Source organism: Tupaia chinensis, unplaced genomic scaffold, assembly GCF_000334495.1.
Source record: "Tupaia chinensis unplaced genomic scaffold, TupChi_1.0 Scaffold000532_1, whole genome shotgun sequence".
Classification (NCBI taxonomy): Eukaryota; Metazoa; Chordata; class Mammalia; order Scandentia; family Tupaiidae; genus Tupaia; species Tupaia belangeri.
In genome coordinates, this window is record NW_006160045.1 from 2,777,106 (window position 1) to 2,802,744 (window position 25,639).

A 25,639-nucleotide genomic window follows, 5' to 3' on the forward strand; every position below is an offset into this window, starting at 1 on the left:
ATAACAGGAAAGTGTCAAAAAGTATAAACAGAATCCAATGAGAACACCTAACAACAATTTTCAGCACCAAAAGCATCTTTTCATAATCGACCCAGTTTTTCTTACCACTGAAAATAAAATAATAATATTGTGAAAACTCAACATTATCAGAGCAATAACTGCACTTGGTATTTGTAAGAAGAGTTTATACAGCATGACTCTTAGTAACCCAAAGTCAAAGTTTCAAAATTTCTTTTTATATTAAAGAGTTCATTAACCTTCTTTCTTTCTTTTTCTTTCCCTCTTTTTTTTGGGGGGGTAGAGGTTTTTGCATTAGGGCACATGTGCTCGCCAGAGAGAGACAGAGACAGAGACATGAGAGGGAAAGTGAGAAATAACCCCCCCAGAGGAGATGGCCAGGCTGCAATCCCTTCTCCTCCATTCTCCCCCAGGATCCTGGGCACGCACGCACATGTATACTGACATGAGTTTCAAGACAGTGGGTCTGGGGTTTGAACCACGGTCGGCCATGTGGGAGACCAGCAACTTAATTGCCTTACCAGCTGCTGGCCCCAATTAATCTTTTTAATAATACAGTATCCACTTGGACTTTCAAGTATTAACTCTGAAGGTTGAGACTTAAAATCTCCATAAGAATAAAATACATTAATCACTCCTCATATATTAATAAATTCATTAATGCTATTTGTCTATTTTTTTCAAACACTGATATCTTATGTGTGTGTGTGTGTATATATATATATATATATATATGACACACACATATATATACACATATGTATATATTAGATTTTTTATATAGGGGTCATGTGCTTGCTGGAGACAGACAGAAAGAGGGAAAGTGAAAAATCACTCCTCGGGGGGGATAGGCACACATCATAATTCCTTCTCCTCCATTCTCTTGGGATTTGGGGCATGCACACGCACATGCCCAGCGTGATTTTCAATTCTCTCAGTCCAGGACTTGATGTGTGGTCACCCAGTGGGAGTCTCGTGCCTTATATACCATGCCACCTGCTGGCCCCTTATTTACATATTAGTGTTTGTTTGTTTTGCTTTGTTCATCCATCAGGTAACACAGTAATGGTGGCAGGACAAGTTTTTACTAATGCCATGACCTGAACAGTCAAATCAAAGTGATCACCAACTGCATGGCATTGTGTTTAAGGTTACGATTCCCTAAGCTAGCACTACTGCAAAATGACCTTTATTCAAAGAATGAACCCTTAAAACTAACACCTGATTCATCCAGAAATTAGTTCTCTAACAATGTCAAGAAACATAACATGTTGTGCTATGACGATCATAAGCAAGCACCCTGGTTTAGTAAAAATCCAAGACCAAATCTGAAATCAGATAAAGCCAATGGCTATCAGTCCTTAATATTAATTTTCCTCCTCATAAAGTGAGAAAATAGTATCTACCCAGAAGGTTGTTGTAAAGATTTAGTGAGATGAGTTTATTAAGTGATATTTAAATATAAATTGCTTAGAATAAAGCTCAGCACATATTTGGTACACAAACAAATGTTTGTTTGTTTTCTTTTCATCCCTGAATATAACTAAGAATAAGAAAGAAAAAAATTAAGACCTAACTTTAAAAACTGAAAACCCAACCTTACAAAAACCAAGACAGGGGGGCCAGAAGATGACATAGTGGTTACGTTCCTGGACTCCCACATGGTTGAGCGCAGTTCAGGTCCCAGACCTGATGGTTTGATACTCACACAGGGCACGTGTGCATGTGTGCCTGGGATCCCAGGAACAGAACAGAAGAGAAGGAACTGCAGCATAGCCATCCTCCAGAGGGGTGATTTCTCACTTTCCTTTCTTTCTCTCTTTTCTTTCAGAGATTTTTGCCAAAGGTCACATGTACTCACTGAAGAGACACAGAGTCAGAAAGGAAGAAATCACCCCATGGGGGGATGGGCATACTGCAATCCCATCTCCTCCATTGTCCTCTTGGGATTCTGGGCATGCACCAAAAACTCATGCACCCGGCGTGGGTTTTAAGCCACTGAGTCCAGGACTCGAACTACAGACAACTGTGTGGGGATCCAGCGATGCGACCATTACACCCTCTGCTGGTCCCTTCACTTTCCTCTCACTGTCTCTTTTTCTCTCCAGCAAGCACACATGACCCAAGGCAAAAATCTCTTTAAAAAAGAAACAAAAAACCTAAGACAGGGCCAGCTGGTGATGTGGTAGTTAAGGTGACTGGATCTCACAAGACCAACTGGGCAATTTATGTCCTGACCCAGTAACTTGAAAAACACACCAGGTGTGTGTGTGTGTCCAAAATTATGAGAGGAGAAGGGATTGCAGAATGAACATCCCCTATTCAGGGTGCTTCATCACCATTCCCCATCTTATTCCCTCTGGAAAAAACAAAAACAACAACAAAAACACACAACAACCCAAGATAGATATGGGAAATATGGAAATGCCTTTTCTACAATATTCAGGTATTAAACTTCAGTGTTGAACTTTTCCAACACTGAAGTTCCTAACAGTTTTCATTTATATTTACTCATCTTACAAGTTGCAAACCTGAAAGGACTACAGAAGTAAGGATTAAGGTCAGAGTCAGACATGCACTAAGAAATAAGAGCAAAGTGATAGGGCAGCAGTAAGATGAAAAACAATCAACGGCAGACAGATGGTCTGAAAAGTATAAGAGTCCAAGTCAATCCATGTGTAAGGCAAACAATCTTACAGACTTCGAAGTCTCTAGAAGACATCACGTAAGGTATCAGAGAACAGTAACTGATATTCATTATTGTGATTCTGAGTCATACAGAAAAAATTTACAGTACAACTACCATTGGCAGCTTTAAAAGGTAAGGACATGGGTAATGCACTTAACAGAAACTTAGGAAATGGTTAAACTTTTAAAAAATTGTCAGTTGTAAAATTAGAGTTCAATCATCTGGAAAATTTATTATGTAGAAGGATTCATTTCCCTGAAAAATGATAAAAACAGATGAAATATGATCCTAATAAAACTTGTAAAGCACCTGGTAGAAATATTACTAAGGGTCTTCTTAATTTACATTAAAAAAACCCTGTTTTTCTCTCTCAGAACACTGACAAATCATACTCTGGAACTCATGAATTTAATATTCATTTCTCTCCCAAACTCATTTTGTTTACACAAAATTAAATATAACAAATATTTGTTTACATTAATATTTTTTGTCTCAATTGCCAGATTTTAAAAATGATTTAATAACATTATGTTAGAATGAATTACATATATCAAAATCAGAAGAGCAAGTGGTGATACTACGCTTCTGCTTTTAAACTATTTTGATTGTGTGACCTTACAGGGATACTTAGAATACATATAATCCAGAATAACTGTTCCCTTTATTTATTTGTAGTATACTAAATGAAATATTGCCCTGGTTTTAGATGACAGAGACCATACTTATGATGGCTCATTCTGCATAAGATTATCCAACCAACCTAGCCTATTCAAATACTTTGAATTACAAAAACTGGAAAATCCTTTTTGCTAAAAAAGAACTACAACTTGAAAATTTCAAAATATAATTTGGATTAAAAATCCACATAAAAGCACCAAGCAGATACTACTAACAGTTGCACATGCCTTTTCAAAATGTATACAACATTTAAAGGCCTTTAACTGTAACCTAAATTCATTTTGAGACCAAGTTTAGCAGGTAGAAGAGTATAACTGTATCTAAACTGAGGACAAATTTTCCTTCTGTTTTTAAAAATTTGCTAGGGCATGTGCATGTGCTTACCAGAAAGAGGAAAAGAGAGAGAGAGGAAGTATGAAAGACTCCCATGGGGGACATGCATACCACAATCTCTCTCTCCCCTGCTTCTCCCTCTTTTCGGATTTTAGGCACATATGCCTGGCATGTTTTCTCAAGCTGCCAGGTCCAGATACCAACCACACAGTCAGCAGTGTGGGATCCAGCCACCTCAACCACCACCCCACCAGCTGGCCCCAAATTTTCCTTACTAGGATTGAAAATATTCACAGAATTTTAGGAGAACTAGATTTCAGTAATGTAAATATTTGCTTCTAGGGTTTTTTTTAGGCTATATGGTAAGTTTTTAGGAGATTCTGGATACATGTGAAAACACAGAGAGGGATATAAAAAATGACTAGGTAGCAGACACTCTATTATCCCTTCTAGAATGTTCACTTTCCATAAGACATATGATTTTAATCTGAGAATTGATAACCAAGAAACAAATCACGTTTTGTTTTTACTAAAAGAGTATGCCTAGATAGAACATAAATTATTCAAATAATTTATAGTCTATGATCTAAAACTTTTTATGTTTAAATTCTTAAAAACTCTTTAATTTCAAAATGATCAAATTAAATATTTGACACACACTTCAATTCTAATTCTACAATTATATCAGGTCAGTACATTATTTCCCTAATGTTACATTTTAAAAACTACAAATGATGACTATGAAACAATAATACCCTCATATGAATATAAGAAAGCGAGTAAGAATCTCAGCCCAGCTGTAGTAGATTAAATAACAGCACATCACACTGCAATGCTGGAGCCACAGAGCCAACCAGGATTAGGCACCTTGATCAACCTAAAACATGCCATGATTCTAGCTAGCTAGGAGGCTAGGGAAGGGAACTGTAGCATAATGAGACCCTGTCACAAAGGTCCGTCTCTCCACCACAACATGTTCTTTCTCAAAAAATATAAATAATTAAAAAAAAAAACAAGGCTATTAATCATCTGTATCTGACAGGGTGCTTCAAACTACTTAACATAAGACATAAATCACTTACATTATTCAAAAACAATCCCAAGATTATGAGACGGCTTTTGGTCGTGTGGCAGAAATGACATTCAATGGGACAAGGCACACAGCTGGCACTCACTGAAACATTTACTTTCATTCACATTGATGAAATTACTGCTGGATGCTTCGCATTTTGAAACATTCTATTATACTAAGGTATGGGGGATCAAGTCTTTATGTCTGCTTGTTTTGGAGTATTTAAATCTATTCACTCCATAAAGTATATCCATTTGGAGCATGTGCTTACAAGAGTAATGGCTGCTGAAGTATTAACTGTTTGTGGTTAAAATGACAGACTGTGGAATCTAGTTGCCTCAGTTCGACTCACAGCTCCATTATTTACTAGCTGGGTGACTTTGGTCAGTAAATTATCATTGCTGTACCTCGGTTTCTTTAAAATGGCAAAATAACAGGAATTATGTTTAGGTACTGCTATGAAGATTAAATAGTGAAATGCTTACAAAGCACTTAGAAAAGTGTCTGTATAAAGAATGTACAACCAAAGTGTCAACTACTATAATAATCATGGTTGTACTGCCTATAAAGAATTATATGTATGTTTCTCAGTACACTGAAAGTTACATATTTTAAAAGTTGTTTTGTGAGGTGAGAGAGCTAAATTTGAAACTGTTACAAAAAAAATTGATTATTTACAGAATTTGGCAATAGTTAGTCACATTCAACTGTGTTTTCTGCTTTTTTTAAGATAGATTTTTGCTATAGGGCACGTGTACTCACCAGGAATCAAGAAATCATTCCCCAGGGGAGATGCCCATGCTGCAATCCCTTCTCCACTCTCCTCTCTGGATTTTGGGCATGCCTGCATATGCACCTGGTGTGAGTTTTAAGTCACTGGATTCAGGACTTGAACTGCAGTGAACTATATGGGAGTCCAGTGACATAAACATTAAGCCATTTGCTGGTCCCCAGCTGTATTTTCTTAACCACTTAGCTGGTAAGCTCTTTTTCTTTTTGTATTATGTGGCTCTACTGCACAAACATAGTATAATATGTGGTATTTGAAGTAAGAAATTCACATTGTGGAAGGAAGGCATGCATGTGAGAGTCACTGAAACAGTTTACACAGTGGAACAGTCAATATACAGATACAGCTGTGTCATTTAGAACTTTACATCATCTGATATATGTGTACATATATGTCTGTGTATGTCTATCTATAAGAGCAGGCAGGAATCAGCATAATTTATTGAGGATGCTTCAAGAGACAGCACTAAAACTACTGGTGACAGGACATAAGGTCACTTAGAAAATGGAAACAGAATCAGAGAACTGTGATATATAAGACTTAAGTTTAAAACCTATTTGGCATGCAAAAGGTAGTTTCTCCACTCTCCTCTCTGGATTTTGGGCATGCCTGCATATGCACCTGGTGTGAGTTTTAAGTCACTGGATTCAGGACTTGAACTGCAGTGAACTATATGGGAGTCCAGTGACATAAACATTAAGCCATTTGCTGGTCCCCAGCTGTATTTTCTTAACCACTTAGCTGGTAAGCTCTTTTTCTTTTTGTATTATGTGGCTCTACTGCACAAACATAGTATAATATGTGGTATTTGAAGTAAGAAATTCACATTGTGGAAGGAAGGCATGCATGTGAGAGTCACTGAAACAGTTTACACAGTGGAACAGTCAATATACAGATACAGCTGTGTCATTTAGAACTTTACATCATCTGATATATGTGTACATATATGTCTGTGTATGTCTATCTATAAGAGCAGGCAGGAATCAGCATAATTTATTGAGGATGCTTCAAGAGACAGCACTAAAACTACTGGTGACAGGACATAAGGTCACTTAGAAAATGGAAACAGAATCAGAGAACTGTGATATATAAGACTTAAGTTTAAAACCTATTTGGCATGCAAAAGGTAGTCACTATAGTTTCTTTGTAAAAGGAAATAAAGATCAGTTTATGTCTGTAGCAAAATAACCTCAAGAGGGTTGAAACTGGAAGTAGGAAGTTCAGCTATGACTCAATGTGTGTGGGGGTGGGGTGGGCAGGATAGTGGTAGGTAATAGATTAAACAGACAAGATGAAAGGAGGGAAGACCCAAAATTTTCAAGTAAAGCAGACATTTTTGATTATCTTCCAGAGTGCTCTTCCTGCTCCTCCATCCTAAAAGGATGACAATATTCTCCTGCTTCAACTCTTCCCTTAAAGAAAAACTAACTGTATGTCCAGTTTCAAAGCGAGCAAGATTGGCTTGAGGATAATCTCATATACTTTACCAGTGATTGGTTAAGAAATAAGCAGGTGACCCATCCCTGAACATGTCTAGGCCAATGAGAAGAGAGATGTACTGAGAACTTTTGAGCAAGTTCTTCCAAATTTGTGAGGTCTTCTGGAGGCAGCATTTGCTCTTTTCAGTTGGATATGATTAAAGTAGCATGTACTCCTAACTGATGTTTGCAGGCAGCTTATAGCGTGAGAATAAATTCCTTCCCTCAGCATGTAACCACTGTAGTCAGCAAGACTGAGAGATGGACAGAAAATGGGTGACAATAATGTTGAGATGCTGCATTGAATAACCCTAGTAGGGATCAATTATGTGAGCCAGTAAGTTTCTCTCTTTTGGTCTCAGGTAGCATTTTTGTTATTTATATCTAAAGGAATACTAAATAATACTAAGTTTCTGAGCCTGGGTGTGAGGAAAAGTGTGGAGACAGAAATAAGAAAGTTGTGATAGAAATTTATTTGCACAGTTGACAAAATCAGTTCTGAGTGCTGTAAAATCAAGTTGATAATGCCAGCTTTCTGCAACTTGTATCCTGGAATAATTACAGCATATATAAAGAACCAATAGTCTTATTCTCCAGCTAAGAAAAGTCTGCCCTATTTATCTTGTAGAACTAGAATCAAAGGTAGAAAACTGAGAAGAGTTCTGATGGGATTTATTCTTGCCCCAGAGTCATACTTAAGTCTTCAATACTGATCCCTGGTGCCTGTACATAATTCTTCCAGTTCTGGATCCTTATCTGCTGTTATTGTGGAAACTGGCAGTCCATCCTTCTCTTCTGATGTCTTTGCAAAGTCCTTATGTGATAGGTAATTGATACCTCTGTTTATTTCTTGGAAATCTTGATTGTCTGGCTTATGGACACTTAGTTCACCAATGAACCACTCCATCAACAAAAGAATGTATTCATTCACTATTAATCTGGGAATGTGACCCAGAACTATTTCTTTATTCTGGCTGATGAACTCCACTAATCTTGTTGCTACTGTATCCCAATAAATTGGGCACACTGAAGTTTTAAAGAAATTATCATTTCAGATCACAATTCTGAACGTAATGGAAATTGTTCATTTAAAAATATTAATGAAAACACAAAAGTAGTTTTATAGTATATTGGCCTAATTGATACATTTTAATAATTATTTTAAAATATTTGCAATGCTCAGTAATATCATTAATTTATTTTCCAGGTTCAACAATCTCATACACTGGATAAAATATTTTAAATTAAAGTGTCTTACAAAGACATTGAATTAATATTTTAGGTAATAATCACTCATAATAAGGAAATTTACATTAAAATAGCAAGGTTTTTAAAACATTCATCAACTCTTTTTTATCATACTATACAATATAATGCCTTTCAGAGGGGAAAAATTTTTGTTTAGATTACAAATGCTTCCTAAGATATCCACTTAAAGTCATAGTCATTAAGTTTCTTTACCTGACGTTCCAGTTTCATGACTTTTTTCTTCAGTTTTACCATTTGACTTGAAGGCTCTTTTTTCATCCACCTCATCATCCCCCCACCATGATGGCTGCCCATATAACGGAGTACCACGAGGCATAGCAGAAATATCTGGAAAGAGGTAGGAAAAAACTGTTTTCAGCGGATGAAACAGAAAAATATGCTTTTGCAGAATGCTATTAATAATAGAACTGCCTGGTTGATTAATTACATGAAAAAACAAAGTATAGTCTAAATAGCTAAGAAGTACTATACATCAAGAGACTAGCAGATGGCGTAATGGTTATTTCACTGGACTCCTACATGGCCGACTTATGGTTTAAGTCCTGAACCTGGAGGCTTGAAACTTACAGTGGATGCATGTGCATGCATGTCCAACATCATGAGAAGAAAATGGAGGAGAAGGGACTGTGGCATGGTCATACCCCTGGGGGGTGATTTCTCACTTTCTATCTTTTGGTCTCTCTCTCAAAAAACAAAAATACCCTCTCTACATTGAATAATTTAGTACAGGATTCTGGAAGACATTATATTATAATAATGAAGATTACTAAACAAATACAAATTTGCACAGGTAAATACAGGTTAACTATCCTTTATTTGAAATGTTTGGGACCAAAAGTGTTACGGATTTTGGTTATGTTTGGATTTTGAAATACTTGTATATACATAATGAAATATCTTGAAGATGGGACTCAAGTCTGAACACAAAATTCATTTATGTTACATGTATATCTGATACACATAGTCTGAAGGAAATTTCATACAATTACTGTATACTACAGCATTTTAAATGCATCAGGTAGAAATTTTCCCCTTGTAGCATAATGTCTCTGCATACAAATATTTGGATTTTGGAGCATTTCAGATTTTGAATTTTCAGACTAGAAATGCTCAAAGGGTACCTAAGTAATATGATATGCTGTATGTCCCAATAACTTTTTGTTAAACCATTCTGAGTTCTATGGTATATAACTGAAATACTTGTAACCAATGGCATCTAACCTGAATATTAAGAAAAGTAGTGGCTTCAGTAGAACAAGTTTGTTGAAACTAGGCAATAATTAATTAAGGAAGAATAAAATCAGTCTGGTCAGAATGACTCATTAATACCATATATATAAAAAAACAAAACTAAAGTACATTTTGACATGAGCAGCCATTTTCTAATTTTTTAAAGTCTAAGGGTACTGCACAATGATTTATTTTATTTAAAAAATCATTTAATTTTATTTATCATTTATATTTATTATTTTAATAAAAAAAATAATAATAATAAAGTTATTTATTATCATTATTTATTATTGTTTTTAAACATGATACAGGCACTCACCAGAGAAAGACAGAGAGAGAAAGAGAGAGAAAAAAAGTGAGAAAGCAAGTCACCAGGTTTGGGACTTGAACCATGGTTGGCCATGTGGGAGTCCAGTACCTTAATCACCATACTGGTCCCAACACAGTGATTAACTTTAAACTAGTCATCTACAGAATACATTTTTATTTTAACAAATGAGGTAATGTCTATAATTTTAAAAACTTTTTGTTTGAATAGTATAATTTGTGTGTGTGTGTGTGTGTGTGTGTGTGTGTTTTACCATTTCCAGAACTTTATGAATTACTATGTCATATTAAAAACACATGGCATTATTGAATTAATTTTTTTTTTTCTTGGAGACCAGCAGATGGTGTTATGGTTATGTTTCTGGACTTCCACTCAGTTGATCATGGTTTGAGTTCTGGACCCAGTGGTTTCAAATCACGGTGAGTGCATGTGTGTGTATACCCAAAGTCCCAAGAGGAGAGAAGAGGAGAAGGGACTGCAGCAGGGTCACCCCCCTTGGGAGTGAGTTCTTGCTTTCTGTCTCTCTGTCTCTGTTTCTCCAGAGAGCATACACACCCTATAGCAAAAATCTTTCTAAAAAAAATTGCATTTCTCTTTAATTCATTTCAGTTATTAAAATAAAGACAAAAATATTATTGTAAGGTAAACTATAACTGTAAATGAAATTTATTTTCATCAGATATTTAAACATATTAAGCACGCATATATATATATATAATTGCTGTATGTAATTATGTTTTATAATATATTCTTTTTTTTTTTTTTTTTTTTTGAGAGGTTTTGCTATAGGGTGCATGCGCTCACCAGAAAGACAAAGAGAGACAGAGAGACAGAAAGTGAGAAATCACTGCCCGGGCGAATGGCCACACCGTAAATCCCTCTCCTCCTTTCTCCTCTCTGGATCTTGGGCATGTACGCACATGTGCCCAGCCACTGGGTCCGGGACTCGAACCACAGTCAGCTACATGGGAGTTCAGCAACATAGCCATTATGCTAACTGCTGGTCCCCATCTTTTCTTTTCCTTTCTTATATTTTCTTTTTTAATGTTTTGCTATAGGGTGTGTGTGCTAGCCAGAGAAAGAGAGAGAAAGGGAAAGTGAGAAATCACTCTCCAGGGAGGATGGCTATACGGCGATCCTTTTTCCTCCATTCTCATTTTGGTATTTTGGGCACAGAGGCCCAAGCACTTGGAGTGCTTTCCAATGCCCCAGGTATGGACTTAAACTGCGCAGTTGGCCATGTGGGATCCAGCCACCTTAACCACCATGCCACCTGGCCCTATGCTTTCTAGTGAAAGCACTTGCTAAATTAAAACACACTTTGAAATCATCTTTGTTATTATAAATTACTTTTAGATGAACATGGTCAAGTATTTTTGAAAACAAAACATGTAGTTTTTTCAAAATCAAGCATAAACATGGCATTTTTTAAATGGTTAGCTTACCCATGGCTTTTTCCTCAGACTTGAGTGCTTCTGTAGCTTTGTGCTGCACTTCTGTCACAGCATCTGCTACCTTTGAATCTATGCTTTTGGCACTTGCAGACTTCGATAATTCTGATTCGGAAGATTTTTGGGACAACTGAAGCTGAATAGTAAACTTCTCATGCTACAAAACATTTAAAAATGAAAGTGAAACATCATGAGTGAAATCAACCCTAGTGAATGATAGGCTTACAAAAGAACTAAAAACTTACCTTAAGAGCTTCTTCAGGAACCCTCAGTTCTCCTCGTACTACAGTGAAAAGATTTGTATGTAAAAGGGGCTAAGGAAGATTATAACTTCAAAATTCTGGCAATCAAGCTGAAAATATTTACCAAATAAGAGGGAACTTAAAAGGACAAATGTATCTTAAGGCAAACATTTTTTAACTCATAATTTGCACGTTTCATGATCTTCTTGAAGACTGCACAAACTTAGAAAGTGTCTTATTTTTAATAACTACAGAGAATTATTACATTTCTTTAATTATTAAAATATGCTCAAATATCCAAACATAGTCATTTTTTAAATGTTAAAAATCTTAAAGTCTACCATGTAATTCTAACCTTAAGTAACAGTGGTCTCCAAGAAGCAAATTACCAAATAGTTAATCAGAGCACAAAGGTATTTTCAATTCTCACAACAATATGACAAAGAAGAAAATGCACCTGGAACAAATTATATTGACAGCTAATTACAAAAATGTAAAAGGAAATATCTCATCAGTGATTACCCAACAGCAAATCCTGAAGGAATCTGATTACTCAGACTTCATAAGCATTGATAAAAATGAAGTGCATCTTGCAAGTGCAAAAGAAATTCTATAATTAGGATCCTTATAGCAACCACAACTGCCCTTTTCCCCATGAATTGTAATCAGGATCATATTACATTATCAAATAACTGATTTCATACAGATTAGAACCAACAGCTAAATATAATGAATGCTTTCATTATTATGCCAAAAAGAACAATGCCTCTGTATATTAAAAAGATCTATTCACTAAAGGGTAGAGGTCACATTTCCCACCATTACTTAACCCTGTAATCAAAGAACTTTTATATCCATGTACTAAATTCTATTCCTTACCAATTCAGAGAGTACTCATGATTTCAAGACTAGAAGGTTACACAATTATCAGGACTCCTTGGAGGAAAAAGATGAATTTCCAAGCATAAAGAAAGAAGTACACTCATTAGCAAACAAGTATTTATACTATATTTCCACCTGATTTAAAAAAAAAAAAAAAAAAATGAGGATTGGAGAGAGAGAACCCAATAAAAGAATCTAGTCAACAGATTATCAGTCCCAGGCTTTACTATTAATTTTACATTGCTTCTTATACCTTTAAAATATTAAAATTTATTTTTGCTATGTACATATGCTGACACATATTTACTGATACATATAGAAATCCACATATCATAACTAAGGATATTTAATGAAAAGAATATTTAGTAACTTTACCTTCAAGAAACTCATTAACAGTGGGACCAGTAGTTGGTGTAATGGCTATATTGCTGGATTCCCATGTAGTCGACTGCGGTTCGGGTCCCAGACCTGGTGGCTTAAACTCATGCTGGGTGCATGTATGTGCATGTGTGCATGCGTGCGTGCGTGCCTAAGATCCCAAGAGGAGAATGGAGGAGAAGGGATTACGGCATGGCCATCCCCCCAGGGGATGATTTCTTGCTTTCTGTCTCTGTCATTCTGGCAAGCGCATGTACCCTACAGCAAAAACCTCTCAAAGAAAAAAAAAAAGTTTAAAAAAAACAAACTTATTAACAACTAGAAAAATTTCATAGCGTTTTTGCTTTTAACAATGGGAGAAACAGCAGTTTGTAAAAACTGACATTTATTTCTATTTTTTCAATGGAAAATAATGATTTTAGCCTGTCATGAGAGTTTTCTGGTGTTCAGGTTTACCTCCTAGGAATGCCTAAAGGTTAACCTGTGGTATTTTCTTCAGATCTAGACTCATTTCAGGTCACGGAGAACTTGTGAGGGGCCATTCTTCTCAAGTTCAGACACCTTCCAAAAAGGTTCCCAGGTGTGGAAATGAAGACAACCTTAACAACCCTCTTGTTTAGGTCATGAATCTATGTGAAAACTCTGCTATAATTATGGAATTTTAAACTGCACTAGCCCCAGCTTTTACTTACAAATCTACCATCTTCTCAGTGGTGCAGACGTAGGTTGTTGTTTTAACTTGTTAATCAAAAATATGACAAACACGATTACTTGTGTCAGTAAGTTATAAAAGCTTTAAGCTCGTCCTTATTAAAAATCAAAATTTTCATGTTATTTCCCTACTTCATTATATAAAACTGTGATTGCTATTTTAAATCACTACCCCTATGCTCAATTTATTCAAGAAATGTTTATCGAAAAATAGGACCACCAAACTTACCTATGGACTGGTAATATCTCTTAGATTATTCCCTTTATCTGAATGACAAAGCTAAAAACACAGCGAAACTCTGAATTGCTTGAAAGTTATTTCTAAGGCTATGACTTTAAAATATCAAGTCATTGAAGTTGTTCTGTTAGGGAGACAGCAATCATAAGAAATGGAGGACTTTCCCCCTAATATTATATAACGAACTCCTGCTGCTTAGGACAAGCTATCCAGTGATAAAAGATTTCACATGTACTGCATTCTCAAGCAATTTAGTTTGATCTTAATATTTTCTGAAAAACTAGAAATATTACCCCAAAAAAAGAGATTCTTGGTGGTGTTGAAGACACTGATGCCAGAAAAAGTAACAATAATTAATCATGAAATATACAATTATGCCAAATTAGATTCCACATTATATTAACAAGGCAGATCACAGGCGATACCAACAGTTTTAAATAACAGCAGAAAACCTCCAAAGGAGAAAACTTTGTTTGCTTAATTTTATCTATACCTTCAGAATTTCTTTTAGCAGATCTAAGTTTTCAACTAGTACAATACTCTGTTCTATAGAAAACATAATTTTCAAACAATGGGTTTTAACTTTTCTTCGATTACTTCATTTATCTAATAATTTATCTCCATTTATTTATTTATTTATTTATTTATTTAATTTCTGGAGAGGTTTTTGCTATAGGGCATGTGCGCTCACCGGAAAGACAGAGACAGAAAGACAGAAAGTGAGAAATCACCCCCCCCAGGGTGATATAGTGCTATAACACTATTTTTTTTACCTTGTTATTAACATAATTAGTTCAATAATTTTGTGGGCCATTATGTAGTAACAGACTACCTCTTTGGGAAAAGACATGAATACCAACTTTTTTAAAAAAATTGCCAGTGTATGTGTGCACCTGGCAGAAAGATAGAAATGGGATGGGAGAGAAAACAGTTCCCAATGAGATGCGGTCATGCTGCAATTCATTCTCCTGTTTCTTCATTCTATAAAGATATTGGGGGGGGGGACCACACATAAGCAAACACACATACACACATGCCCTGGCATGTTTTCAAGCTGCTGGGTCCAGGTTCAAACCACAGTCACTCATGTGGGAACTAGCTCCCTTAACTATCGTGCTAGTCTACAGGGATAGCCCGTGAATACCAATTTTTAAAAAAAGATATTAGGGGGGGCCTACTGGGGTGTGGTGGTTAAGGGCGCTGGACTCCCACACGGCCAACTGTGGTTCGAATCCCAGACCTGGCAGCTTGCTTTCACACTTTCTCTCTCTCTCTCTCTCTCTCTCTCTCCCTCTCTGGTCAAATTGAACTAACTAACTAAATAAATAAAGTTAAATAAAAAATCCTTTAAAAAAAGATATTAGGTTATTTATTTGTAGTAACTTCTGTGACTGGGATAAAGAAAAAGGGGGATTTTGAGATTTAAGGTATTTATTTAATGTTTAATTTTCCACTAAATGTGGCAATCATCCCACACTCCAATTTTTCTCCTAGCTCATTAGTAGTTCAAATTTTAACTGAGTCCTCATCTCACCTCTTAATACTGGAATGGATCAGGTTTTAGTCCTTGGACCTCTCACCAATTTGTACTCGCTCCCTTGGTTCCCTCATTCAGGCTCAAGGTTTTAAATATTATTTATATAATGAAAATTCTTTTTTTTCTTCAGACTGTACATCTCCCAATTTCAATCTGTATACCCAAAATCAATTTCTCAGAGTTTTGCTTCTGTATAACATGATATGTAAAGAAACGAATTTACTCTCAAACCTGGAACAACCAAAAAAACATGTAAAATATATGAAACAATAGTTCACAAGACAACTGCCACCAGGCAACAAAAGAAAATGATCCCCAAAAGGAAAAAAAAAAACAAACTGAGGGCCAGCATGTGGCATAAAGGTTAAAGGACTAGATCTCACATGGCCAACTCTGCAGTTCAAGTCCCAGACCCGGCTACTTGAAAAACATGACAGGCATGTGTACGTGTGTATCCAATATTCTGAGAGGAGATTGGAGAAGGGATTGTGGCATGGCCATCCCCCTTGGGGATGCTTTCTCACATTCCTTCTCTCTCTGTCTCTCTCCAGTGAGTGCACAGGCCCTACAGCAAAAGTTAAAAATAAAAAGGGCCATCAGGTGGCATGATGACTCGGGTGCTGGATTCCCACATGGCTCACTGTGGTTTGAGTCTCAGCCCTGGCAGCTGGCTAATCATGCTGGGTGCATGGGTGTGCATGTCCAAAATCCCAGGAGGAGAATGGGGGAGAGAGAGGGGATTGTGGTCAACCCCTCTGGAGGATGATTTCTCACTTTCCTTCTCTCTGTATCTCTCTGACAAGTGCACACACCCTATGACAAAAACAAAACCAAACAAAACAACCAAAAAATCAAATAGAATCTAATCACTGCCCCAACTCACTATCAGGAAAGAGTTTCTAGGTCACACTGCCTGGAGAAGTAATCCAGACATAGGTGGGCTCCCTCAGCTGGAGAGGAAACAAAGCTGAGTGTACAAGGTAGACCAACATGCTTGGAGATCACAGGACTAAAATTTGTAAGAGCAGAAGGTGTGCACAAAGAGAATTGCAGTAATCTTCAAAAGGCCTCACTCGGGTATTCAGTTGAGTTCTATCAGCATATGAGAAATCTAGTATTAGAGGTAATAGTGCCCAGTGCTCACACAGGGTCAGAAATAGTACCTACTCAGAACAGCCAGGCTGGAAATACTCACGGTTCATCAGCTACTGGGCAAAGCAGAGGCAAGCACATTTTCTCAGTAAAGAGCCATACAGTAAATATTTTAAACTTTTCAGCCCATGATTCCTGCTAATACTACTCAGTTCTCTTCTGGTAGACTGAAAATGGCCAAAGTAATATGTAAATAGGTGAATATGGTTATGTTTCGATAAAACAGGCTGAGGGCCAAATTTGGTCAATGAGGCTGTTGAACCTAAATTATGAGTGTAGAGAAAGGATCTGCCTCAATAGTAGGGACGAGCTGGCTCATATTAATCTTAGGAGCTTAATAAATCTTTAAAAACCAATGTGACAAAACTGTTTAAAAGTAACTTGTGTCTCAGGACAAAGCTCAAAAATACTTACGGGAAAACAAAAACATGCATATAACACTTAACAAAATAAAATTCATAACCTACCATTTAATAAAAATTACTATGCGTGCAAAAAATAATCAGTCTGATACAAATATTCACAAAGACATTGAAACAGTTATAATAATGTTCCACATGCTCAAAAAGTTACGTAGATACTTGGGAGATAGGAGAAACAAAATTCAGACTGAACTTCTGGAAATAAATACTACATCATTGGGGATAAAATATATACTGGAGGGGTTAATGACAGATTAAATGCTGCTGAAGAAACATTAGCAAATGTTTAAGGAACACAACAATAATAACGATCCAAATTAAAACACAAAGGGAAAGTGAATTTAAAAAGTAAAACAGGGCATCCATGAGTTGTGGCATACGTCAAATACCCTAGCATATATTTGTTTGTTTTTAGACGGGGTCCTATGTCACAATCCTCCTGCCCGAGCCTTCTGAGTAACTGGACATTGGCCCTTGCCACTGCACCTGGCTTTCGGTGTGGGCCAAGAAACAAACCTGGGCTCCCACGTGGTCTCACCCTACCAAGTAACAGAATCTACCAGGACACACTGCCATTGCTGGGCTGTTCTAATACAAATCTGATTGGAGTCCCTACAGGAAAAGTGAGAGGACAGAAACAAATATGTGAAGAAATAAGGAGGAATTTTTTTCTCAATTCGATTAAAACTACAAACTAAGACATAAGAAGCTCAACATACCTAAGCATAAGAAACACATTGTTATTCGTCATCACAAATATTGTACAAAGGTATATCATATTCAATAGAATTATTCAAAATCAGAGTAAAGAGAAATAATGCAAATAAGAGTATGGTAGGGAATATCTTAACAGTAATAAAAGAAAAAGAATGTCAATCCAAAATTCTATACCCAACAATAACAACTTTCAATAACTAAGTTGAAATATATTTCCAGACACATAAAAGCTAAAAGAATTCATCACTAGTAGAGTCATACTATAAGAAATGTTGAAGGAAGCCCTTCGGGCAGAAAGAAAATGACACCAGATGAAAATACAAAACTATACATAGGAATATAGGACATCAGAAGTGGCAGCTTCATGGGTATAAGATATATGTAAGAATGTAATTGGCATTAAATTGGCATTAAAAAAAAGATTTTTAGGGGCCAGCAGGTAGCATAGTGGTTAAGGTATTAGATTCCCACGTGGCTGACTGCAGTTCCAGTTCTGGACCTGGAGGTTTGAAACAAGTGCCAGGGGTGTGTGTGTGTGTGTGTGTGTGTGTGTGTCCAAAATCCTAAATGTAGAAGAAGGGATGAAACATAGCTATCCCCATTCAGGGATGATTTCTGACTTTCTCTGTCTCTCCAGTGAGCACACATACCTTACAGCAAAAATCTCTAACAAACAAACAAAGATTTTAAATTATTTAAATCTTTTTAAAAGACAATTGACTTTTTACTAACAACAATGTAAATCTATATTTTAAAACTTTCTTGCATAATCTGTAAGAAGACTATTTCAAAGACAGATAAAGATTGGGCAATATAGTAGCAATAATTTTGTATTTTCAGAGAAAAAAAATTAAAGCAAACTCTAATCTTTTTTTCCTTCTTTATTATAACAACTTTATAATGGCTTTTGGTATTTCACTGTTATTGAGATTTATTTTTAGAAAATTTGTTCTCTATGCAACCAACAAAAACCCCAAAACAACATGTACTATGGGGTTTGTGACATATGTAAACACAAAATGTATAACAACCATAAAACCAACTTCAAAACAGAAGAAACAAAAGTAAATTACTGTAATGTTCTTAAATGATATGTACAGTGGTATAAAGTTGCTAAAAGATATAACCTAAAATTAAAAATAGAATTACAAATTCTTTTTTTTAAGAGATATTTTTGCTATAGGGCACATGTACTCACCAGAGAGACAGGAAGCAAGAAAACACCACCTAGGCAGATGGCCATGCCGCAATCCCTTCTCCTCCAGTCTCTTTTTCAGGATAGTGCACACAGGTGTATGTGCCATGTGGAGTTTCAAGCCTTTGGGTCCAGGACTCGAACCACAGTCGGCCATGTGGGAGTCCAGCAATGTAACCATTATGCTGACTGCTGGCCCCATGGAATTACGAATTCTAAAACTATGGCTAAAAATTTTCAAAAGAGTTACTATAGCTACTAAGTCATTAAGAGATAAAATTAAATCATAAAAAATTTAAATCCAAAAGATATGAGAATAGGAGAAAAAAGAATGTAATACTGATGAAACAAATAAAAACAAATATAAAGATGATAGTCTTAAGCCTAACTGCATTAATTATCACATTGTATGTAAATGGTCTAAGTCCCACATAATGGCAGAAATTGTCATACTGGATTAAAAAAAAGTAAAAACAACTATATGATGCCTACTTCAAATGTAAAGACTCACAGGGACCAGCAGTTAGAGTAATGGCTATGTCGCTGGACTCCCACGTAGTGACTGCGGTTCGCGTCCCGGACCCGGTGGCTTAAACTCACGCCAGGCGTATATGCGTGCATGCCCAAGATCCCGAGAGGAGAATGGAGGAGAAGGGATTGTGATGTGGCCATCCCCTCTGGGGGGGTGATTTCTCGCTTTCTGTCTCTCTGTCTATCTCTGTCTGTCTGGCAAGCGCACGCACCCTATAGCAAAAACCTCTCAAAAAAAAAAAGAAAAGAAAAGACTCACACAGGTAAAAAGTAAAAAGAACAGAAACAGATACACCATGCTAACAGGAATCGAACAAAAGCTGAAACAACTATATTAATACCAAGACAATGTAGATTTCAGACATAGTGAATAAAATGGGTCATTTCATAATGATAAGGGGAGTAAATTTATCATGAGGACACAATAATCCTCAAAATTTATATACCAAATAACAGAGTTTCAAATTACATTAAGTCAAAGTTCTGCAAGGAGGATAGAGGTAAACGTAAAATTGTAGCCTAAAATTTCGACACCTCTTTCTCAATAAGAAAGAATAATTAGACATCAAATCAGAAGAACTAAATAGCCCATACCAGGCCACTTAGTCTGACATTTATAGAACATTCCACCCTAAAATAGCAGAATGCAAATCCTTTTCGAGTACAGATGGAACATTTACCAAGATAGACCATGTATATCCTGGGCCATAGAACTAGTCTCAATAAATTTAAAAAGATTTGAGATATACGAAGTATGTACTCTCACCACAGTGTAATTAAGTTAGAAATCACTAACAGAAAGATCTCTGGAAAACTCCCCCAATATTTGGAAACTAAGTAACAGACTTATAAGTAACTTATGACTCCAAGAACAAATCAAAAGAAAAGTGAGAAAGTTTTTTCAATGTTAAAGTAGTGCTTTGGAGAAAATTTATACTGTAGCACTAAATATCTACATTAGAAAAGAAGAAAAGTCTCAAATAACCTCAGTTTCCAACTAGAAGAAAGGCAGTAACTAAAGCTGGTTTTATGAGATGTTTCTTGCCATTTTCTTCACAAACCCTGCTCTATCCACAGACTTCTCTAAGGCAGTAAGGATGACTTCACTTTTCCTGTTGCTTTGACAAACTCTTAGATTAATCCTTGACTCTTCTCATTTCCTGATTCTCATTGGGAAGTCATATTGGCTTCATCTTCAAAATATAGACAGAATCCTATCCTTTCTCATTACCTCCCCTTTTACCACCCTGGCCCAAACCTTTATCACTCATTTGGACTACAGCAATGGCCTCCTAACAGGTTTTCCTTAGTTTACCTCTGACCATCTTTATAGTCTTCTTTGAACAAGTGTAGCCAGAGGATCTTTTATTTTTCATTTACTTTTTGTTTTGTTTTGTTTTGCTTGCCACGGGGCCCATGTGTTCATCAGAGAGATACAGAAAAAAAGAGAGAAATCACCCTCAGGGAGGATGGCCACACCACAATCACTTCTCCTCCATTTTCCTCTAGGGATTTTAGGCATGTGTGATTTTCAAGCCGACAGGTCTTGGCCTTGAATCACAGTTGGCCATGTGGGAGTCCAGCACCTTAACCACTATGCCACCGGGTGACCCCCAAGAGGATCTTCTTAGGTCATATTATGTCAGTCCTCCGATCATAAACCTCCAATGACTCATTTCACTTGGAATAAAAAAAATCTTTAGGACAGCTAGGGTTGATATATTCTGGTCCCTAATAATCCAGTCTTCTGTGCCAGCTCCAGCCACACCGGCTTTTAAGTGCCGTTTCTGAAATATGCCAAACATGTTTCTGTCTTAAGTCCTATTTGCTTTTCTCTTCCATCTACCTGAAAAGCATTGTCTCCAGAAACACATCTTTTCCTTCCAAATCTTTGCTCCAGTGCTAGCTTTTCAGTGAGGTCTTCATTAATATCATCTTTAAAATTGTAAAAATTACCTAATCACCAACACCAGCTCTTTATATTACCCTTTGACACTTTATTTATATAGAACTCATAACCATCTAGGACCTTCCCCTATTTTATGTGCAGCTGGCTCCCTCTAACCCCAGTACAGTGGAAGCTCCAGGAGGATAGTGATCATATTCTGTTTTATTCACTACTATTAATACATCCTGAGGCCACACTTGGGGCATAGGAAACGTTTCATCAATAATTGTAAAATAAATGAACTTAGGTTTCATTTGTACATTTTTGAATAACTGAAAATCTGTTAGCTCTTTCTGAAGATTACTCCAGCATTTCAGTACTCCTGAGTTTACTGTCATTTTTAAAATGAGTATTTCATTGAGTATGTGCTTTTCTAAATCACTTAATTTCTCTAGTGAGAAAAAAAAAAAAAGACTCCTAGGATGGCCCTGGAGCCTAGTGGTTAATGACCAACCACAGTTCAAATGCCAGCAGTGTGAAAAACATGCCAGGTGCATGTGAGTACCCCAAATCCTGACAGGGACTACAGCGTGACATGCCCCCAGTCAGAGGTGAGTTCTCCCATTCTCCCTGTCTATCTCTGGCAGGCACATCTACCTTCTGGCAATTAAGAGAGAAAGAAAGGAAAAAGAAGGAAAGAAAGGAAGGAAGGAGAAAAGGAAGGAAAGAGAGAAAGACTTCTGACGGATGAATTATATTTCCTACTTCTTGATTCAGTTTGTATTGGAGTGTACTTTCTATTGCCACATTTTAATTAGTTTTCCACTCAAGGTACAGCAGTTTGTAAATTAGTATGAATAAAGCGCAAAAACTTCTTCAGTCTAGTATAGCTAAGTACTATAATGAAATACAAGTAAAGGAAATATACAGTCAGTTTCTAAAATTTCATTCTATGTAACACAATTTTTGCCACCGTAACAGCCCAATGTTCATTCGTGTGTAAGGCTCAAAATCATAAGCAATATAAGTGAGATGCTATTTAAAACCAATGAAATTAACCAAGCTTCACCTGGGCATTTGGACAGAAGTTCTGATTCAACACTGTACCACCCTGATAAAGCCCTTCGGAATAAAACATTTGTAATTTTCGTACAGATATGCTAACCGATATATAAGAAAGAAATGTTAGTTCAATATTATGAAATTACTGTACAATCTGTAAAAGTGTGAGTTCTCTTGAAATAGGTTTTCTTAATTTAAAATCCAAATTTAGCTTTATAGAGTTTTCTTTTTTAAATTTGCAAGAGGGCATGTGTGCCTGCCAGAGATACAGAGAGTGGGAAAGAAAATGAGAAAGCACCCCTTGGGGAGATGGCCACAATACAATCTCTTTTCCTCTGTTTCTCCTTTCCAGATTTTGGGTACACACTCAGACACATCTAGCATGTCTCTGAAGCCACTGGGTCCAAGGCTTAAACCTCACAGTTATCCACGTGAGATCCAGCCACTTTTACCACCATGCCACTGGCTGGTCCAGTTTTATAAAAACCCAAATGTCTTAGTATCTTCTCATGTTTCAAAACAACTGATGTCAAGTGGGTAAAAGGAAGTACTTAAAATCAAAATATACTATTATTGATTTTTTGATGAATGTTATACTGGTGGAAAAATGACCCATTCATCAAGGCTTCAAGGCTAATTCTCAATCATTTTATGCAGTAATTTAAAAAAAAGATTAAAAATACATAACAAATAAATATTAATATTTAATGGTTTAACTTTTTGTATATTCCTTTGACTTTGCAAGTGTACATTATAAGATGTACTATAAAACTTTCTTTTTAATTTTAGATTAAAAAATCTTAAATGTATTTTTCAAAAATTTGAAGGAACATTTTTAACATGTTAGTACATTTGTTTTAATAATCAATTTTACTTAGCTAAGACTACATTTTCTGCTAGTGACAAAAGTCATCCAAATTGCCAGTACATTTAATACATTCTTTACATCAAAGACCACACAAATGCAGTAACTAAAAAAATTAGAACACATGAAAGGCATTAATTATAATGTGGAATATCTGTAGTTTAATTCAATATAAATAAGTCTGCTTCACAAAGCATCTTGCTTCATAAGAATAGAATTTTGTTTTTAGACATGTTCTTGCTGTGTTGCTACCCTCGTGCCTCAGCCTCCTGAGTTGCTGGAATTTTAGGCACCTGTCACCATGTCTGGTCTTTAGGTTTGACTGGAAATCAAACCTGAGTCTCCCATGTGAACCGAGTCTGTGGAGCAGGAGCAGTGCAGGCCACTGAGGCTGAGCCACAAACAGTAATATTTTTATTCTTCAATCATGTTCCTTCTTTTCACTAGAGATTCTTTATACTACTCTATGTAATATAACACAGTCATGTCCCTGTTCGATGACAGACTCCTATTTTTAAACACAGGAATTTTAAGTACATACTAAATGCATGATGTGCTTAATCAGGGAGTGTTGGACTTAGAAGATATAACATACGGAAAAGTTTGAATTAAATAGACAATATAGTTGCAGTGCATAAAACAGAGTAAGAGCAGGGATGGAAGGAAGTGGGTTTAAACTTTTATATTCTATTTGTGTCATCACAATCCCCTGAAAACTTCTGAACTAGACTAAAACAATTTCTGTCCCCTTTCTAGGTACATTCTTTGATACCTACATTGCATATTCAAAAGCAGTGCAGGTGGACTGTTATGGAAACTATATAAATGGGAGTGGGAGAAGCTGAGTCTATCAGTTTTTCCAGGCTTACTTTTAGAAATAGGAACAATAATGAAAGAAAAATCTTATTTTTAACATGTATTTTTAGTATGAGAAGGTACCCAAGTAGCAGAGACTTCTAGCATACTTGTATTGTGAATTCTTATGTCTCAAGAAATGTTAATTTACACCAGAGTAAATATTTTTGAACATATTTAATAAATGCACAAAAATCAAATAAGGATATCATATCCAAATCTCAGCTTATCTTCAAGTTTCAAGGTGATATAAGTCTGCTCTGGAATCCTTACATCGTTCACAAAAGTCTACAAGAAAAAAAAAAAACACATTAGGTTATACATGAAGTATTAACTCTTTAGAAGCAAATTCTCAAACCTGATGCTTAAAAGTACATTTCATAAAGGGGCTAAAGTTTGTGTATGGTAAGATGTGTCTGATAAATGACTTCATACTAAGTCCTGTAACAGTCATTGGTAATATACAGAGAATGGTGCTGCGAGGACGAATTCAGACACTTAAAATAGTTCCTAAAAATGGAGCCAAGAAGGGCTCTAATCTGAAGCTAGCAAATCGTGAAGGGTAAAACACACCATTAGGAGTAATTGAACCAAATTTTAACTTATCTTGGAAAATTCTAAATAACTATTTGAGGACTGATACTTCTTTACTTTTATCCTTAGACTTGTTCAAAAAACAAAATAAAATTTTAGCCTATGACTTGGTGGTTAAGGCAGCTGGATCAGAAATGGCTGACTACATGGTTTGAATTCTGGACAAGGCAGCTTGAGAAACATGGTGTGCATGTGTGCCTAAATGCCAAAATGCTAAAAGAAGGGAGAAATGGAGAAGAGATTATGGGTTATGGTGTGACCATTCCTCAAGGGTGTACTTTCTCACTTTTCCTCTCTCTGTCTCTCTCTGGTGAGCAAAATTAAAGAAAAAAAAAAGACTAAAGGTCTTATATAGGTACTTTGGATCATTTTATGAAACTAATATACATTATAAGATGTTAGTGATCGTATTTTTTTCCATATGCTGACATTCTGCTATTTTATCATCCTGGTAATTATTTTAACTTTACTCATCAATTATTTCTAACAATGCTGAAAATAACCAAAGCAATAAAAAGACAGAAAAAAAAAAAAAAAACCCCAACAGAATTATTTAGAACAGTATTATCCAATAGACATCTAAATACTATAAGACACAAACTAAGCCACATATAAATATTAAATTTTCTAATGGACACATAGAAAAGGTAACAAAAAAGAGGTCAAATTAATTTTAATAATATAATTTTCATTTAACCCAATATACCCAAAATAGCACTATCTCAACAAATATTAAAATTAATAAGATGTTTTACATTTTTGGGCAGAATACTGGCTGAGTCTTTGGTATTCAGACTAATCACATTGCAAGTACTCATTGGCTAGTGACTATTATACAGGTGTATATGAAACAAAGGTCTAGTTGTTACTGTAGTAAAAAGTACAGGGACCAGCAGATGGTGTAATGGTTACAATGATGGACTGCCATGTAGTCAAGTGCAGTTTGAGTCCCAGACCTGGCAGCTTAAAACTCAAGCTGGGTAGAAATCCGGATCGAGCCGGCCAGCAGTTCCGGACACCAGGCGGACTGAGGC

General features: G+C 36.0%; 1 protein-coding gene across 10 annotated transcripts in view; it reads right to left on the reverse strand.

Moving 5' to 3' along the window:
* Nucleotides 1-25,639, reverse strand: part of CEP170 (centrosomal protein 170) — a 147,073-nt gene that overhangs the window by 66,368 nt on the left and 55,066 nt on the right. For all 10 annotated transcript variants that reach the window (XM_006157210.3, XM_027775213.1, XM_006157215.3 and 7 more), the window contains exons 4-7: nt 24,221-24,299; nt 11,582-11,640; nt 11,331-11,493; nt 8,520-8,654 (exon numbers count right to left, since the gene is read on the reverse strand). In XM_006157210.3, coding sequence (XP_006157272.1) covers nt 8,520-8,654; nt 11,331-11,493; nt 11,582-11,640; nt 24,221-24,299 — 436 coding nt within the window. The remainder of the gene's footprint in view (nt 1-8,519; nt 8,655-11,330; nt 11,494-11,581; nt 11,641-24,220; nt 24,300-25,639) is intronic.